The following is a 20,485-nucleotide window of genomic DNA, read 5'->3' on the forward strand; positions in this document are numbered from 1 at the left end:
TGTCTTTTAAAAGTCATACTCCTCTGTTTAGTGAGAAGTATACTGGGATGCTGGCAAGCAGTTTATTCCCAATATGTAAGCTGTAATGTTGAATTACTTTATTTTAAAAAATATATTTTACAAACTGTGACAAAGTTCCTCCTCTGTCCTGATGGTTCCTGCGCTTATTGACGTATTTGTTCGCTTCAGAGATTCACCAGGTGGGTTAGGGAACAGCCCAGAGACCTTCCCCTCTGGTAGAACCCACGGTCCAAGTCAATTCCTCCTGTGTCTGATCGGAAATTGGGAGGTTTGGGGGGAACCCGGGCCCGCCCTCTACTCCAGGTTCCAGCCCAGGGCCCTGTGGACTGCAGCTGTCTAGAGTGCCTCCTGGAACAGCTGCATGACAGCTACAACTCCTGAGCTACTTCCCCATGGCCTCCTCCCAACACCTTCTTTATCCTCACCACAGGGCCTTTCTTCTGGTGTCTGATAATGCTCATACTCTTCAATCCTCCAGCAATACACCTTCCCACTCTCAGCTTCTAGTGCCTCTTGCTCTCAGCTCCTCACATGCATGCTACAAACTGAAGCAAGATCCTTTTTAAGCTCAGGTGGCCTGATTAGCCAGCCTGTCCTAATTGATTCTAGCAGTTTCTTCTTAATTGGCTCCAAGTGTCCTAATTAGCCTGCCTGCCTTAATTGGTTCCAGCTGGTACCTGCTGGTTCTGGAACTGCCCCTGTTACCTTACACTGGGAAAAGGGATCTATTTAATCTGGGACTAATATATCTGCCTTCTAATGCCCCATGAAGTCGCGGGACCTGCTGGTCAGCCTCCTCCTGGCCCTGGCTAAAATGGCCATCTATAAGACCAGGGAGAGGAGGTTGGCCAACGGGGTCTCCTGTGACTGTGGGGCCTATTTCCAATCCTCTGTCCTTTCACACATCTGGGCAGAGTTCCTCTGGGCGGCTTCCACTGGCTCCCTTGACACCTTCAAGGAGCAGTGGGCGCTGTTCAGGGATCTCTGCTCGGTGTCCCAGTCAGGTTCCCTTCATTTGATCCTTTGACCACACTCCTGTCCCTGTTATTTCATTAGTTGTCCCCCCGAATTATTTGTTGTAAAAAAAAAAGAAAACACTCTCCTGTATCCATCTGGCCTGACTGTCACAAAACCCTAATTTTAATAGATGTATTTTCATTAATTTCCTTTGGGTTTGTTTGTTTGTTTAATTCAATTAAAACCATTTTCACCCCGAGACTTTCAAATGGTGTGCCTCCCAGCTCCTTCTGGATCTCAGAACAACTGAATACATTCTTGATGCATAATGCAACACCTCTTCCCCTTTTTCCCCCACCTACGTTCCGGAACAGGGTATTCGCCTCTAAATCACTACTCCAGTCATGGTCCTAAATTGATATTAATTGCATTTTTAAAATAAAATGTTTTAAAAATCTTGAGCTCATTAAAGTCAGTGGCAAAACTCTCATTTACTTCAGTGGGGCCAGAATTTCACTCTAGTATTGACTTTTGACAAGCAACAATTATAGTGCTCTTCCTGCACAGTTTTGCACACATAGTGTTGTGTTCTCTTTTGCCTTGTTTCCCCAAACACTATAGGTCTAGGGCTTGATCCTGTGGCCCTTACTCAAAGTAAGGATATTTGGTGTCGGACAGAGCCCATGATGTGTCACTCCTTCGCATGTTCTTTTTTCCCTTGCTGAGAGGGTGAAAATTCTGCAATTCCCTGATCTTGGGTCTTATATGTAGTAGCATATCTGTGCCTGGACACCAAACAACGGTGTAATGCTTTCTTTTTGGGAAGTAGGTTGGACTATACTGTCAGAACTTGCCTATAAAAATATAAATGTTTCATTCTCTAAACTTTTAGGGATGGAAGAGACATGGAGACTTCTGTTACAAGATTCATAACAATAAAGTATCGTTTGGAGCTCAGTGCAATCTTACGATAATGAACAGGTACAACCCTGTATCTTTTATTATTATTATTTATTAATTTGTACTGCAGTAGATCCTGGAGAAGGGGTTCTCAAACTGGGGGTTGGGACCTCTCAGGGGGTTGTGAGGTTATTACATGGGGGGTTGCAAGCTGTCAGCCTCCACCCTAAACCTGGGTTTGTCTCCAGCGTTTATAATGGGGTTAAATATATAAAAAAGTGTTTTTAATTTATAAGGGGGGGTCGCACTCAGAGGCTTGTTATATGAAAGGGGTCACCAGTACTAAAGTTTGAGAACCACTGTCCTAGAGGCTCCAATTAAGGGCTGTTGTGGTAAGCACAGTATAGACAAGTATTAAGAAGACAATTCCTACACCAAAGATCTCATAAGCTAGGTTTATATGACACAACAACAGTTGGTGGTGGGAGGATTAGGTAACATTAAAACAAGAATGATATGCGTGGTAGGCAGTAGTCTCAGCTTACCACCTGCCTATCCATTATCAGCTGTTAGTATTTTATAGGCAATTCAAACTTGCATATTTAGAAATTAAATTCTCTTAATGTACAGAATTCGTCAACTGCCTCTTATAACCATTTGGACTTACCCATCTACGTAGAGAAGAGAATATCCCTTCATTTTCAAATTGATTTAATAGTTACAAATGTCTTTTTAATATCTTTTTTAAATAAATTGTGACTATTACAGGTTTGAGCAAGAATTTATAAACAGTTTGATTGGAAAATACAGTAAAGGCAAAGAAAAATATTTCTGGACAGGCTTGCAAGATATCAGCCGGTCAGGAAAGTATACTTGGGGTGATGCAGATGGGAGAAAAAATGAAGCTGTGATGTATGCAAACTGGAATTCCTTACAGCCAGGTAAAATATTTAACAGTTAAGAAAACTAAAATAAATAATTGTGATAAAGTGCATTTATAGTCTCACAAGAGTGGCACAACTGTAATTCAAAAACCTTATGGCTTTTCTGAAAACCAGCAAGGACATTTTAAAAGTTGTCTTTGTTTATTAAAATCTTAGCATTTCCTGGAGGATGTGTAGCAATGTCAAGTGGGAAATCTCTTGGAAAATGGGAGGCCAAGGACTGTAAAACCTTTACAGCTTTATCTGTCTGCAAGAACTATACTGGGCCTCCCAGACAACCAGAAGTACTTCCTAAGCCAACTGATCCTTGTCCTGCTGGATGGCAAAATGGATCAGGCCTTGCCTGCTATAAGGTAATACATTTTCTTATTAAATGCCTTATTTATTCTGGCACTCTCTTGCAGCCGTCTGTATATACATGTTAGTGGCCAGTTTGTGGATTTAAGCTGTGCTGCAGGGAGTTTCAGAGAAGCCATACTGCACTGGGAGCCCAAGGAAGAATTCTTGCTGACTCAGAATTCCTCCAAAGGCTCTAGGCACACTGGAGCAGCAACTCTACCATCCTTTGAAAGGTGCAGCATGCACTCCCCTCCATGCCAGGCCAGCACTGCTGACCAGTGCAAGGAAGGTTGAGGCACAGCTCTACCATCACCTTGCCTCCTTTCAGGATGCCACTAACAGAGGCATTACTGCAGCGCTACACAGCAGCATTCGTTTGCTTTTGCATGATAGCAGAGACGGTTATCAGTCGTTCTGTACTGTCTGCTGCCATTGTAAATTGGCTAACATGACGGTTATCTGTCATTCTGTACTGTCTGCTGCTATCATGGTTGCCCCGGCTGAGATCGGTTGGGGGCGCAAAGCCAAAACTGGGAATAACTCCCCGAGTCAAAGTGGCACAGTGCCAGCACTTTCAGGAGGCTAGTGCTGTTGACTGCACTAACAGGGAGTGTCTTCCCTCCAGCCTGACTGTGTCTGGCTGTTGTACAGAGGCACAAAGAAGGCCCTTGGCACCTTGCAGCTTCTCTCCTCTCACATTCCCTTGTATACCGTCAGAAGCCATGAATGGGGACATTTGACTTTTCATTCTGGATGGCTACAGGAATATGTCGATCTTATCCACTAAAGAGTATAGGCAAATTTTGAAGTTGTATTTGCTGTTTTAAGATAGCTTTCTGAGTTGGCTGGAATGGCTTCATTGATCTTGAATTTAGAAGCACACTTTATTTTTCCATTTAAAAATCCTAATGGAAATGCTTAGAATCAAATCCCATTAAAATGAATGGCCTATTTGATTTATACCTCCTAATTTCTGGATTCAGTGTTTGGGATGCAGTACAAAGTTTAGACAGATAGTAAACTCGAGATCACATTTTGTTGCTCAGGGTACGTCTACGCTACAGGATTATTCTGATTTTACATAAACCGGTTTTGTAAAACAGATTGTATAAAGTCGAGGGCATGCAGCCACACTAAGCACATTAATTCGGCGGTGTGGTCCATGGTCCGAGGCTAGCGTCGATTTCTGGAGCGTTGCACTGTGGGTAGCTATTCTGTAGCTATCCCATAGTTCCCGCAGTCTCCCTCGCCCCTTGGAATTCTGGGCTGAGATCCCAGTGCCTGATGGGGCAAAAATCATTGTCGTGAGTGGTTCTGGGCAAATGTTGTCACTCATTCCTTCCTCCAGGAAGACAACGGCAGACAATCATTTTGTGCCCTTTTTCCCTGGATTGCCCTGACAGACGCCATAGCACGGCAACCATGGAGCCCATTCAGCTTTTTTTTTTACTGTCACCGTATGTGTACTGGATGCCACTAACAGAGGCGTTACTGCAGCGCTACACAGCAGCATTTGTTTGCTTTTACATGATAGCAGAGACGGTTATCAGTCGTTCTGTACCGTCTGCTGCCATTGTAAATTGGCTAAGATGACGGTTATCTGTCGTTCTGTACTGTCTGCTGCTATCATGGATGCCCCGGCTGAGATCGGCTGGGGGCGCAAAGCCAAAACTGGGAATAACTTCCCGAGTCAATCCCTCCTTTATGGTTTCTAAAAATAGAGTCAGTCCTGCCTAGAATATGGGGCAAGTGTACTAGAGAACCAGTGTATCAGAGAGTACAGCTGCTCCGTGTCAGATCCCGCAGAAATGATGAGCTACATGCCATTCACGGGGGGTGACTCTGCAACAACCCCACCTGTTGCTTCCCTCCTCCCCCAACCTTCCTGGGCTACCGTGGCAGTGTCCCCCCCATTTGTGTCATGAAGTTATAAAGAATGCAGGAATAAGAAACAGTGACTTGTTAGTGAGAGAAAATGAGGGGGAGGCAGCCTCCCCGTGCTGTGACAGTCCAGGCAGGACATTAAGCAGTGCGGGGGAGAGGAGCCCAGCATCCCACTGCTATAATAGTCCAGGCAGTACAGAATCATTTCTTTACACAGGAAAGGGAGGGGGCTGATGGAGCTCAGCCCCCAGTTGCTATGATGAGGACGGTTACCAGCCGTTCTGTACCATCTACTGGGAATGACCAGGAATCATTCCTATTTTTACCCAGGCGCCCCCAGCCAGCCTTACCTGAGGCCGGCCAGGAGCACTCATGGGCTGATGGTGACGACGGATAGCAGTCATATTGTACTGACTGCCACCAGGGAGGGGAGAGGAGCAGATACTGCTCTTCACTGCTGCAGCATCGTGTCTACCACCAGCATTCAGTAGACATAGGGTGACATTGAAAAGAGTCAAGAAACGATTTCTTTCCCTTTTCTTTCACGTGGTGGGGGGAGGGAGTAAATTGATGAGCTATACCCTGAACCACGCTGGACAATGTGTTTGAACCTACAGGCACTGGGAGCTCAGCCAAGAATGCAAATAGTTTTCAGAGACTGCTGTGGACTGTGAGAGAGCTGGAGTCCTCAGTACCCCCTCCCTCCTTCCATGAGCGTCCATTTGATTCTTTGGCTTTCCATTACGCTTGTCACGCAGCACTGTGTAGCCTGGAGATTTTTTTCAAACGCTTTGGCATTTCGTCTTCTGTAACGGAGCTGTGATAGAACAGATTTGTCTCCCCATACAGCGATCAGATCCAGTATCTCCTGTACGGTCCATACTGGAGCTCTTTTTGGATTTGGGACTGCATCGCCACCAATGCTGATCAGAGCTCCACGCTGGGCAAACAGGAAATGTAATTCAAAAGTTCGCGGGGCTTTTCCTGTTTACCTGGCCACTGCATCCGAGTTCAGATTGCTGTCCAGAGCAGTCACAGTGGTGCACTGTGGGATACTGCCCGGAGGCCAATACCGTCGATTTGCGGCCACACTAACCCTAATCCGATATGGTAATACCGATTTTAGTGCTACTCCTCTCGTTGGGGAGGAGTACAGAAACCGATTTTAAAAGCCCTTTATATCGATATAAAGGGCCTCGTAGTGTGGATGGGTGCGGCGTTAAATTGGTTTAACGCTGCTAAAATCTGTTTAAACGCGTAGTGTAGACCAAGCCTCAGCTAGGCTGAACTTTGGGTAGCCAGCTTTTTAGGTGCGAATGTAGTCCCTGCTGGGAGGTTGGATAGAACTGGGAGGAGGGGTTGGTGAGAGTAGGGGGTAGGGGAGAAGGTGGCAGTAGAGGGCGTCTGAGAGCTTCTTCAGCACAAAATGGGCTTTCTGTTGGCATGATTTTAGTGAAAATCAGGCTTTTCAGATTTTCACCAAAATCCATACAGTTCTGTCTTTCCATACATAGAACATTCCTTAGCATTTTGGGATTTAGCAGATGCCTTTTTCAAAAATTATTGTGGTACATACAGATAGGAGGAGAAATACTGTCGAGCTGAATGTAGACCAACAAAAATTGGACTAAAAATCCAGAGAATCCAGCCATTCCCTCAGAACTGGGGAAAAAGAATGATTTAAAAAAAATGTTTAATATCAAGCTCTCCACTTTCTTCCCCTGGAAAGAAATAATTTGTTCCTACAAATAATGCCCACATTTGAGCAGAATAACAGCGTCTAAACAATGCTGTCACTGAGTCATGCTGTCACTTTGTTTTTTTGTGAAGTTCTTTCATAGTGAAAGATTGCTGAGAACCAGGACATGGGAAGAGGCAGAACGATTCTGTGAAGCACTAGGAGGTCATCTTCCTAGTTTCAGTGATATTGCAGAAATGAAGGAACTCCATTATATACTAAGAGACATTATCAGGTAACAATCTAGAAATGCCATGATGATACGGTGATTTCAGTTACACACTGCTGAGATTGGAGTCTAACCTGGTGTTACATCTGAGAAACGCTGCATGTTTTGTGTATTTGTCATTTGAATAACTGTGATTGATGTTGAGGTTTTTACTTTTGTAAATGAGGGTCCTGAAGTTTCTGATTTAGTATGTGAAATCTGATTTTGTTTTGGGCTATGTTTCAACCCAGATTATTCATCAAAAGAAAATCTTCAACTAGTCAAAGTCTTCTCAGAAATGAAATTGAAAGCTCTAACAATTGGCCAGATTTAGGCTTAAAAGAAACAGGCTTGATTCCAGATGACTTTAGTTTTATGACAGTTATACATCTTTTTTTCCAAATAAGTCATTCCAATGCAGAACTAATTACTTTTTAGGACTCTCCTGGATCACTTACACCATTCATCTTAGACATGTCCCTAAAGTGTATATCACTAGATTGTCAAGAAGGAGACAGTGCAGGACTTTGAAAAGCTCTAATGAAGTAGAAAATTGTATTTTTCCTATATAAGTTTGTTGTATAATAGCAATAGCCTTAATTGTTCTGTAGCATATTTGATTGCCTCTTCTTTGCATAATAGTTCATCTGTCTCAGCACCCATTTATTTACTTCTTATTGCAAAGCAGTAGAGATTCTGTTAGTTAAATCAACCTTGTAAAATTCTGCTTTCCCACTAGAATGGAATGGGCAACTCTTCTTTTTAAAAATGAAGCAGTTATATGTTTTCATTATCATCTTTTTTGTATTGGTGACAAGATTTTGACAAAATCCTGGTCCCATTGAAGTCAAGGGCAAAACACCTATCGACTTCAATAGGATCAAGATTTCAACCTTTATGTCTCTTTATGTCCCCAGTACTGTAGTAAGTATAGATCCAAAACTTCATTGGACTCAGGTCCAGGGGCTTGCCCATTAGAAACATCTCCGAGGCAGCTTAGGCAATTATTAACTACTCTAAGAAGAGCCCATGACAGTCAATCTCCTGAACATAATATCTCTTCTTTGGATAGTGTTAAAGGGAACACAAGTTAGCCAAAGTTTTCTTGGTGCTACAGGAATAAAGAGGCAAAGCTGAGATGTTTGCTTTCCATCTTCTCTTTACAATGACTTTAAATCTACATTGTTACAGTAAAACGATTGCTTCTTTCTGCTGAATTTTGGTATAGTGACAGTTACTCTCTGTTCTCGACTGCTGTATTCCGATTGACTTGAAGAAAAAACTTACTCTAGGAATGGCTGATTATTAAATTTTTTAAAGTGAGCTTTATTTTTGTGCACAAGATGCTCTCTGCCTAAATAAAAGTTCTGTTTTTTAATTAATTAAATCAATGAATAATGTACTATCTAGCAATCTGGTTGGCAGAGATTCTATTTGGCATAACTGGGATAACACTGTACAGATATTAGATGAGTATGTTGAGTTCTCTGGTATCAATAAATTAAATGCTACATAAATTGTGAGTCTTGGATTTTTGTCAAAGAAGCTGTCTCTGAAAAGCCTTGTTATGCATGGGTATGATGTCGGATCCATGTGTAATAAGGTTTTTGATTGACAGTTTAGCCTTGCAGAACCCTTGCCAGCTTAAATTTGTTCTTGCAGCCAGCCTCACTTAACTTTTTAAATTTTTATCCACAAACTAAAGCCAAGAGCATTTAATATCTCCCAATGTACAGTCTCTTGTAATACGTTTTAAAAATTAAAAGTCAGTGGCTGAAGATTGGCATAACTGAATATCCAATTTGTTTTGTTTGGAAATCCACCAATTATGAAAAGGACCCAGCCATTGTTTGCACTAATACAAGACAACAGCAAACCCACATACTCTGTACATAGATGGAACATCCCAGAAAAAGGCACCTGTAATTTCTTTATTAAAGTGGCTTACTAATGTCCCTCAAATAAAATATACTATACAACTTTGTTGTATGTAGATGTAGTAAATCTATTCTAATTTTACTCTGTCATGTTGCAAATATAAGTTTTGTTTCTCTGTACCCAATTCACTATGAAATATGTTTAAGGAATCATTATATTTTGTTTCCCCACTGAACAGAGGTAGGTGGCACAGCTTGACAGCTTACCAATACCTATCCAATATTAATTACAACTAATGGCCATTTTTATTTTGTTAGGAGTCAGGAGATGAAGATTTACAATTTCTATAGATTCTGGCAATGTTATAATGTGAGATATTGTATATGTCATATGTAAGGAACCTCAGACATTGCTTGATAGAGAAAGGGCTGGATCCATTTCCCTCCTCTTCTTCTCCTCCTCCTCCTCCCCCTCGTATCCTTGTCACAAACTAGATGTTTTTCCAGAACTATCACTGCAATGAGGTCCTCCTTCATACAGATCTCCCAAAGAGTTGGCAATGAGCAGGTGCTCCATGGTCTGCACCTCACCTCATGTAATTAGAGTAGCCCCATTTGATCATATTAGTGTTTGATCTGCCAGTTTGTATGCACAGGCAGTTCAGGCATCGCTACATTGACCAGTCTTTGTCGGCCCTTCCGGGAAGGTCCTCGTGGGGTTCCAGCTCTATTTCAGTGCATCTGACTGCACAGTGTCTTTCATTCCATAACCTCAGTCATGCCTTGCCAGCTGTCGTATCCAATGGTATAACACTGGTTATAATCCTCTTTCGTGATTTAAGGCATTCGTTTACTCCTGACTTGGATATCCCACCTGAAGTCATTTAGGATCTTTTACTTGACCACAGTGGAATTTAAATTGGCCCTAATACAGTAAGCACAGTATAAACTGACTGTATAATCAAAGAGAGCAGCAATAACAGAATGCACACAACAGTAGCCCAAAACATGGAGAGAATGTTGATGAGATTGCAGGAGTGAATCATTTATGTCTTGAGATCATTAACTTCCACTAAAGAGATGTTACATGTTTAATATTGCCTCCGGAGACTGGCACATTAAAATTATTATTCTTTTAATACATTTACACGGTGCTATTAGTTTACGCTGTGCTTTGCATTTTTTTAATTATGTAGAGCATTTAGAACTTTTATTTCCTGAGTTATTGTTTTTTTTTCTTTTAGAACAATCTTTGAAAAGTGCAACATACCTACCTCTCTGTTGCAGTATTGTCAGTGATCCATATAGTATTTACATCAAGTAGTAAAAAAGACCATACCGCACTTGGTAGCATTTACCAAGGTCTAATTCTGTGTGAGTACTCCTCATCTGAATGGAAAGCCTTCAGCACAGAAACAGCAGATGATGGAGACTTACAATCCTTTAAACTCAATCAAATTTGAGTGCATGGTAAAGCATAGATTGAGTCCATTTTAGGTTCCATCTGTGCTACAACACTATATGATGATCTAACTGTAACCACCCCAAAACCTAGGTTACGCAAGGTTTTAAACTAGAACAGATTTAGGTGCAATCTACAATACAACTTTTAACCATGTTGTAACTGGAGCAGGGGACAACAGTGGTGTAACAAGGTTCTCTGATGCCATCATAGGTGCAGTGCAGATGGAATCTTAATTAACAGCTGTATTCCAGCGTTACTTTGGCCTGGGATGCCTTCTAAATTTACTTCATGTGAAGTGATAGTGCACTCAACTTAGGGTACTAAAAGACTTGACTTGAGCAGGAGTCTATCAAAAATAGTGGATCAGTTTCTGAATAAGTTTCATAATTATGTTTGAGCTCTCACAAAGAAGCCAAACTATGAATTGATATTATAAGTGTCACATCAGCTGAAAAGTCTTATTACATAATCAGGTTAATTATTACAAATTGGGAAATAAATTGGGGAAACTCTTGACTTGACATCTGGTTAAGAAATAGGTGGGAGCATCAAAGTTCAAGGATTTTGAAAATTGCTCTGTTTCCTCAAATAATTATTGCAAGTCTTCTTAAATAAGTGTTTTAGGGTCATTAGTCAGTACGTGTGTCTGTGGTGATTCCTTGTGCCACTCTGAGCTTTGGGATGTGTCTCAGAGAGAGTTAAGCAGTGCTTGAATAACTGTGCAGGGATGGACAATTGTAGAAGAATAAAATCCTAAAAGAAGAATGTCAGAAGCAATTCAGCTGTTAGATAAATGTAAATACCTGTTTCTGAGTGGTTTGCTGGGGAATGACATATAGCATTCTAAGTTCTTTAGAGTCTACACTTGTACAAATTTAATTCCTATCACTATAGAAGAGCAGAAAATATTGAACATGGTAAGTTTATATCCCACTGGTATATGAAGACGGTTAATGTTAGAGCAAGGCAAAATGTTTGCCACGTAAAGATTATTTTTTAAGTAAAACATCTATCCTATTAATCAAAATCCAAGTAAACAAAATGAATAATGCCGTTTTTTGGATCTGAAGTCAACTGACTTCAAAGAATTTTGAATCAGCCCTATGTATGTGGAATTGCTGGTTGTCATTCTTCAGTGCATTAAGTGCCATTTCCCCTAGGACAAAGCAGACTTAAACCAGCAGATCTGGTTACTGGAGTAAGAGCCAATTTTTGGCCCCAAATGATGATCTAGAATATAGAATTGTAAAATCTTTAGTTATGTACAATATCTGCATCTATAGGCCAGACTCTGATGGTTTAACACCCAAAGTGACCTCACTGACTTCAGTAGGCTACATACATTGTAAGTCAATGCAGTATTTGGTGTATGTCTACAAATTAAATAAAAGGATGACCAAGAATTTCCATAAAAAGAATCGGAGGACAAATAGAAATGGATGGTCTTGGAAATTAGTATCTTTACTATATTCAAATTAGTTATGCCTGTTACAGCCTGTCCCACTTCATTTCTAGACAGGCACCAGTCTATTTTAAATGGACTCAAATTCTAGCCTATGTCCCACTTTTTTCTGAGCTGAGTCATTGCTTCTGGCTCTGGGTCTCTAGGGCACACTCTCAGACTCATACCTCTTATCTGAGCCCTTCCTTGGGATATGGGACTCAGCAGTCCAGCCATCCCAGACCCTGGAGTCAGTGCCTCAGATCTCCCAACCCCCAGCTGTTTACTTCTGCTCCCTGAGAGTTCCATCTAGGCTGTGGGCACTCTGGCTTCTACATTAACCCCTTCAAGGCCAGTAAGGCAAGGAACACAGGCTTAGCAAAATAATTTTAGTCACAATCACTTTCCTCTTTAAAAGCATTCAAGAGATACAGATCTTTGGAAATAATTTTTTTAAAAAGTGCTGAGATGCTCCCTTGCCTAGTTTGAGCTCATCTCTTCTGTGAGTCCATGGTCTGGTCAGCATTTCGGGTTAGGCAGAGTCCCTCCTGCCTCCTCTCTCTCTCCAACCCTGTCTTTTTGCATGTGGCGATGGAGAGATCCTTTGCCAGAAAAGCATTCCTTAAATACAGTCTCTCTTCCTTTTTGCCATGTGCTCTACTGTGATGCTTTTCCCTTTCCCCCTCCAGGATCCTGTGTAAAACATCCATTTTTCCATGGGAATGGACTGGTAGTTTAGAGACAATCAGAGTCAGTGGCACTAGATTGTTGTCTTTTTGAAGGATAATCTCTGAGAAGTCATCAAGATACCAGCACTGTTCCCTAGGCAGCGTAACTGACTAGAACACTTCATAACCTTGCTTTGGCAAGGCTGGACATGTGTTCAGCACATAGAACAAAGTAGATGTCCTAAACCAAAATGAAGCTTACAATACAAATGGAGTTCACAGTCTGACCCAGATATATCCCACTCTGTCACAATGCCCTTAAAGTCCCAATCAATAGTAAAGAGACCTGTGGTATTACTGCAGTTTTGAATGTATTGAAATCCCCTTTTATAGTGACAACCTTGCTCCTGGAATGGAACTGAGAATTTTAAGTTGTAATTACCCCACTCCTAAAAAATGAAAAACAAAAAGAAAAAAAGACAGCCCTGCATTTGTTTAGTCCCCAGTAACTTCAATGAATTTACATGTGCCTAAGTGCTTTGCTGAATCAGAACCTAAGAGAAGAGAGAAAACACAAACCCCTTTGTCTCAGCTTGTTTCATCTATGCTACTTTTGTTTTAAATATCCCAGGCAATGGGACTCCAAATTAATATTGGCTTGTTTAATTAATATGTGCTATCAGAGGCTGTTTAAACTGGGATACAATACTAGTAATTCACACGGGGCTTTGTGGACAAAGCGAAGGGTTTGAAAAATTAGACACTATACTTGTATTTTTGTACTTGTCTCAAAAGTTTGATATTTAAAGGAAGGCTTTTAAAATGACTCATTAATCTTTTTATTTAATGTGCTAGAATGAACATACACTCATGCCGAGGTTTTTCTTTTAAATATATATTTACAGTAATGACCGATGGGTCTGGGTGGGACTCAATAAGAGGAATCCAGATTCTCTAGGAACCTGGCAGTGGAGTGATAACAATCCGGTAAGTTACATTAATCTTTATCCAGAAAATACATAGTAACATTTGTTTGAATTTAGATTGGATTGAAAATATAATCAAGTTACTGATATTTTAGATTAATCTTGTTCTGTGGCACATGAAGAATATAGAAAAACACTTATGTAAAACTTTGCACTTAGGAGACTTTCTCAATTAAAAATCTCATAAATAATAATCTGTCTTTATACTGTATTGCTGTCAAAATATTTAAATGTAATAAGGATCCAAATGCTGCTGGACAGAACAAAGTGTCTTTATATCCCAGGATGTACTTCAGCTTCTCAACCCCGTATCCTTGGTTTGTCTAGACCCCTCCAGAAAATGTCTATCTCACTTTCAAGCTGGTTTATGTGTATAAAGTAGGGCTGTCAAGCAATTAAAAAAATTAATTGTTATTAATCGTGTGATTAAAAAAATTAATCGCTGTTAATAGCACTGTTAAACAATAATAGAATACCATTTATTTAAATATTTTTGGATGTTTTCTAACATTTTCAAATATATTGATTTCAATCACAACACAGAATGCAAAGTGTACAGTGCTCACTTTATATTTATTTTTATTACAAATATTTGCACTGTAAAAAACAAAAGAAATTGTATTTTTCAGTTCACCTAATACAAGTACTGTAGTGCAATCTCTTTATCATGAAAGTTGAACTTACAAATGAGGAATTATATACAAAAAAAACTGCATTCAAAAATAAAACAATATCAAACTTTAGAGCCTACAAGTCCACTTAGTTCTATTTCTTGTTCAGCCAATTGCTCAGGCAAACAAGATTGTTTACATTTGCAGAAGATAATGCTGCCCACATCTTATTCAGAATGTTACCTGAAAGTGAGAATCATATATTCCTTCATGTTTCAACCACCATTCCAGAGGACATGCATCCATGCTGATGATGGGTTCTGCTCGATAACAATCCAAAGCAGTACAGACCAATGCATGTTCATTTTCATCATCTGAGTCAGATGCCACTAGCAGAAAGTTGATTTTCTTTTTTGGTGATTTAGGTTCTGTAGTTTTCATATCAGAGTGTTGCTTTTAAGACTTCTGAAAGCATGCTCCACACTTTGTCCCTCTCATATATTGGACAGCGCTTCAGATTCTTAAACTTTGGGTTGAGTGCTGTGGCTATCTTAAGAAATCTCACATTGGTACCTTCTTTGCCTTTTGTCAAATCTGCTGTGAAAGTGTTCTTAAAACGAACATTGCTGGGTCATCATTCGAGACTGCTATAACATGAAATATGTGCAGAAAGTGGGTAAAACAAAGCAGGAAACATACAGTTCTTCCACCCAGAGAGTACAGTCACAAATTTAATTGACGTGTTATTTTTTTAACAAGCATCATCAGCATGGAAACATGTCCTCTGGAATGGTGGCCAAAGCATGAAGGGGCATACGAATGTTTAGCACATCTGGCACGTAAATACCTTGCAATGCTGGCTACAAAAGTGCCATGCGAACGCCTGTTCTCACTTTCTGGTGACATTGTAAATAAGAAGTCAGCAGTATTATCTCCCATAAATATAAACAAACTTTTTTTGTCTTAGCGATTGGCTGAATGAGACATAGGACTGAGTGGACTTGTAGGCTCTAAAGTTTTGCATTGTTTTGAGTGCAGTTAAGTAACAAAAAAAAATCTGCATTTGTAAGTTCCACTTTCATGATAAAGAGATCACACTACAGTACTTGTATGAGGTGAATTGCAAAATACTATTTCTTATGTTTATCGTTTTTACAGTGCAAATATTTGTAATAAAAATAATAATATAAAGTGAGCAGTGTACACTTTGTATTCTGTGTTGTATTTGAAATCAATATATTTGAAAATGTAGAAAAATGTCCAAAATATTTAATAAATTTCAATTGGTATTCTATCATTTAAGAATGCGATTAAAACTGATTAATCATGATTAATTTTTTTGAGTTAATCGTGTGAGTTAACTGTGATTAATCGGCACCCTAGTATAAAGTTAAGTACTGTATGTACACATGTCTTTGCAGAATCAGGGCCATAGATTGAAAGCTGTTTGGGGCAGGTACAGTCTTTTATTCTGTATTACAACAGTGCCCAGCACAAAGGGACCGAATCATGACCGGGGTCCCTAGACAGTACTTCAATACAAATAATAATAAGTCACAATTCTGCTATCACTCCCCTTTCTGTAGGAAACTACTGTTGTTATGTCACACGATTTCCAAAGAGATGTCTATGACATTAGAGACTGTGCTGCTTTAAAGGTATGTTTCAAGATTTTAATAATATGAATATATTCATATGAAATTTTTATTTACAGTATATTTACTTTGTACTTTTAAGTTTTTGTACATTAAACTTAGACTGCTGCCGTAAATTTATAACTGTACACATTAGAAAGATGCTACTTTTCTTTTTATTAATTCACAAACCTGCTAATTTTCACAAAAAACAGCAGCTTTACCTCCTTTGCTGAGTAAATATTTAATAACAACATATAATGAGGATTTCCTTCACCAACACTTCTTTACTTCTATTAAAATACTACTGTAATAATATGTTGCATACAGAGCAATTTAGCAAAATACTGTAATTATGGTCCTACAAGTCATTAATCCAGACTGGTGTGGTTCTCTTATATTCATAAATGCCTCATTACTGTGTAACTCTAACCACATGGTATGACTGCTAAAACAGTACTTCTCAACCTTTTCCATACAATTACCTGGTTTCCTGTTTTGGGATCATGCTGGGACGTTCCCTCCCATTTATCCAGAACCACCTCTCATTTAGTATTCATTGAAGAGGGTGGTGGTCACTACCCTCTTGCCCCTGAAACCCCCAGGAGCCATGGCCCTTAGACTGAGAACCTCTCATCTAAAATATTAGGCTAACAAATTTTTGAATGTTAAGAAGACTGTCCCTAAACAAGTGTGAAGTAGGCATTGTGGCTTTTGTAACCACTATTTTCACAATTACAAGAGTCTGATCCTGTGTTGTCAAACTAAAGGAACCAACGTTATCTTTATTGTAGAAACCAGGAGGTGGCATCGAGCTTTTTTTATTTTGATTATACTAAGAAGAATCCTGTTTCTGGGCCAATTCAGACGATTGTCCCTTCAGGGCAGATACAAGAATCCTTTAAGGGGCAGTGACTATTACTCCAGATGAAATTTGTGGATTACAAAAAAAACAAACAAACACACAGTGTTGTAGTGAGCTGCAAGATGAGATTTCTGTGAATGGATACATTTTAAACTGATTGCTTCATAATTTCTAGTTGTTCAGAGACTATTTTTGAAGCTGTACCTATATTTTATCATTTTAAAAATTCAGTTAAAACTGCAAAGGGTTGGCAACAGGGTAGATGACTTCTGTTATCAAGGATATCTAAGGTATCTTATAAACAGTTTTATTGCTTCAGAAATTTGTATCTAGTATACCAACACAGTTTCCCACCCCCTACTTTTATGCAGACCACTCGAATGTCACGGAGGTATTTTTGGAGACTTCATTTCCATGATGACAGACAATTGGATTTTTATTTAAAACCTTTCCTGTGTGATGCTAGACTTGAATGGGTTTGCCAGATAACAAAAGGTAAGCTGCATTTACATACATTTATTCATCTATACCAGGGGTAGGCAACCTATGGCATGCGTGCCGAAGGTGGCACGCAAGCTGATTTTCAGTGGCACTCACGCTGCCTGGCTCCTGGCCACCGGTCCAGGGGGCTCTGCATTTTAATTTAATTTTAAATGAAGTTTCTAAAACATTAAAAAACCTTATTTACTTTACATACAACAATAGTTTAGTTATATATTATAGACTTATAGAAAGAGACCTTCTAAAAACATTAAAATACATTACAGGCACGCAAAACCTTAAATTAGAGTGAATAAATGAAAGCTCGGCACACCACTTCTGAAAGGTTGCCGACCCCTGATCTAAACTCTCATCTGTTTTTTGTTTAAAATGTCTTTAATTACTTCTTTCACTTTGCCATCATTAACAGTAAACCCAGGATCTCTGACTTTAAAACATCTCAGAAGGCATTAAAATAATCTTGAGACCTAGAGTCCTTAGAATGTGAGAGCGAGACTTGAACTTTGTGTATTTTAAATAAATAAGACGAGAGAGACTGTCACACTTGCAATGCTGTTTATTATCAACTTGAAAGGGTGCTTGATATAGGAAGTGTAAGGTTGAAGTATGAGTAACAGCTGGGTTATATTCTCTAAAGTTGTGTGAAATTCACAGTTTTTGGTTGTTGGGCGTCTTTTTCTTTTCTACTTGGGGAAAAGAAGGATATGAGCACAATAAATTTGGCAAACAGTACTTCACCACATCCTCTAACCAACTGGCCATAACAGTACACAAGGCAAGGGCCTGAATCCCTTGCATGTGTCATAAGCTCCTGTTCATAGAAACATAAACATACAAAACACTCATAAATAAACTATTACTGGGGGAAGGACCTTGTATCAGTTCTCTAGGATCCAACCTTGCTTCTACCCCTTAAGTTCCCTTGGAGTGAGAAATGTGCCACAAAGAATGTGGATATCTTAGTGTAATGGGGAGATACAGATCATAGCGTTCCAGCATTTATGTGCTTTATTTAAAATGTATAAACAAAAGAAAATCCCCTGGACAGCTTGAACAGCTAATTCCTCCAGACTTGAATTCAGCCTCTAATCGTCTTGTAAAATTTATGACTTGGGTCTCCAGAGTAGCAAAATACACAGAAAAGGGTTTCTCTGGTGAGGGTGGAGAAAGGATGGCATGAGGGTTCTGCACAGATTCACTTGTTTTTGTGAGGAGTTAGGAGTTTTAGCATCTAGTAATCTTAGCTTCTTCTAATTATTCTAGTTGGTCAGAAAAATAGCTTTTGGGGACTTAAAACTTTCCTTGACTTGTTGGAAATTGCAGTGAAAATGCCAAATCTTAGTGCCTATGTGTGTGGAGAATTGGCATTATTATTAGTGTGAGCTTTGGTGCTTACGCATCTCTAATAAGGAGAAAAAAATAATTTTAAGTCTGATGCGTGCAAAGCTCCCGTTGACTTCTGTGGAAGTTGTGTATCAGGAATGCAAGATCAGTGATTGTTTCTTTCTCTCCTGAACAGGTAGTACCCCAAAGACGCCAGAGTGGTATACACCAGGTAAACAGATTTAGTTTTTACATATGTTTCAGTTACTTGTGTCTAGTGTTTCTCACTGTATATCCTTTCTAATGTTAGTGAAGATCATGCTGACACACAGAAGGCCTGATTCAGAGATAGGCCAACACTCTCAGCTCTCATTGATTTCAATGGGAGATGTAAATACAGCTCCTCTCAGCATCAGGCTCAGATTGTCCAGCCCTTTCCTTTTCTGAGTGTAATCATTTTCTAGGATTAATGTCATGTGTGTATGTGTGCTTTTCTTCCCCAGATGTAGATGGAATTCATGGACCGCCACTTGTTATTGATGGAGCTGAATTTTGGTTTGTGCCAGATAAAAACCTGAGCTACCAAGAAGCTGCTGTCTACTGTGCAAACAATGATAGTGACTTAGCATCTGTGGACTCCTATACAAAACTAAGGGCACTCCTAACCAAAATAGAAAAGGTAATGAAATACATTGTACATCAGGAATTGTCTTTGTTGTGTTTCCACTATACGAATGTTAATGTTTTTCTCTTAATTTTACTCTGACATATAATCCGTAATAGTTTTTAAAACTCCTGTAAAAGGAAAGGCTTAGTTGAAAGAGGAAATAATCAATTTTGTTTTAATCTCCTTTAAATCTGCATTTAAATATTTAAATTTAAAACAACCTTAATAATAATTAATAATAATATTAATAATATTAATAACAGAACACAAGCTCCAAACAGCAAGGAGATGTTGTGACAAGATTAGCATAAACATTCCATTGTTCGTGGATTCAGCCAGAGGTGTAACACTGTATAGTCATTTTGTATATGTGTGTTCCAACATGGGGACATCACACCATTATCTGAATAAGAGGACTATATTAGAAACTAGTAATAAACAGATGTGATCAGTCCCTGTAGGGCAGAGCGTATGGTTTATGTAATCAGGAAATCAGCTGCTCTGTGGGAATCATTTAAAAAAAAAAGACTTCAGAGTGCCATATCTCAGTTACTGCCATTTTTCAGTGTCATTGAGACATCACATCACTCTTTATTTTGTGGAAGTGGGAAGTTAACAGGGTCCCCTCATGGAGTTTCCTTAGAATTGTTCCATTAGGATTAAGATGGGGTTTGCCCCCAGGAAGAAAAATTCATGAGTCCAACTCTCCAATTTTGCAGATCCTACATGGATTTGGAGGACACACAGGGTCATCCACAAGAAGGTTCTATGACTTCACACCAACTTTCGGTACCTTGCAGCAGAGGCGATGTTGGGGGGGGGGTTAGGGGTGTCATGTCCCCGCCCCACCATTTCTGCCTTCCATTTAGCACAGAGCATTTCAAACTCTGGGTGCACCCCACAGTTTGAAAACTGTCATCCTGCCAGGAGCTGGCAGATCAGAAGCTGGTGGGAGTCGCCTGGCCCACTTGGGCGCCTGGCTCTCCATACTGGCCACCTCCACCAGGCAACCTCTGCCACCTCTGCACAGCTGGGTGCCCCCCAGGCAGGGCGGGCAGCACAGCCTGAGGTGCACCCAAAGGAGCCTGGTGCCACTGGCAATGCCCCATGGAGCTGGCCCTTGTCTGCAGAGCCCAGCTGCCATGAGATGCTCTCTGAGGTGCTCACTTGCAATTACTGTAGTGCTTCTGGCTCTGTTGCTGCTCCTCAGCCCAAAGGCGACACATGGGGTGGTCATGTGCCCCCCACTTTCAAGAGTTACGTGTCCCCCACACCTTTAAATTATGCGTCATCTCTGCCTGACAGTGTGACTGCACTGGAGTTGTTAGGGATCCTGGAGCAAGTGCCCAGAACCCCTCTTTAAGATGTTTCCCATAACAGAGGGTGCTCTGTTTCTATATATAATCTGTTTCTCTGTGCATTGGTGGGAGAAGAGGCACATCAATCCAGCCTGCCT

The 20,485-nt window shown here is 40.1% G+C and overlaps 1 protein-coding gene across 1 annotated transcript in view; it reads left to right on the forward strand.

The window, feature by feature from the left end:
• LY75 (lymphocyte antigen 75) overlaps positions 1 to 20,485 on the forward strand; it is a 72,955-nt gene that overhangs the window by 18,130 nt on the left and 34,340 nt on the right. The window contains exons 10-18 of the mRNA XM_030581112.1: positions 1,871 to 1,959; positions 2,647 to 2,819; positions 2,979 to 3,175; positions 6,876 to 7,018; positions 13,348 to 13,429; positions 15,626 to 15,697; positions 16,910 to 17,033; positions 18,559 to 18,594; positions 18,866 to 19,041. Coding sequence (XP_030436972.1) covers positions 1,871 to 1,959; positions 2,647 to 2,819; positions 2,979 to 3,175; positions 6,876 to 7,018; positions 13,348 to 13,429; positions 15,626 to 15,697; positions 16,910 to 17,033; positions 18,559 to 18,594; positions 18,866 to 19,041 — 1,092 coding nt within the window. The remainder of the gene's footprint in view (positions 1 to 1,870; positions 1,960 to 2,646; positions 2,820 to 2,978; positions 3,176 to 6,875; positions 7,019 to 13,347; positions 13,430 to 15,625; positions 15,698 to 16,909; positions 17,034 to 18,558; positions 18,595 to 18,865; positions 19,042 to 20,485) is intronic.

The sequence above is a fragment of the Gopherus evgoodei genome, chromosome 11 (assembly GCF_007399415.2).
Source record: "Gopherus evgoodei ecotype Sinaloan lineage chromosome 11, rGopEvg1_v1.p, whole genome shotgun sequence".
Lineage (NCBI taxonomy): Eukaryota > Metazoa > Chordata > Testudines > Testudinidae > Gopherus > Gopherus evgoodei.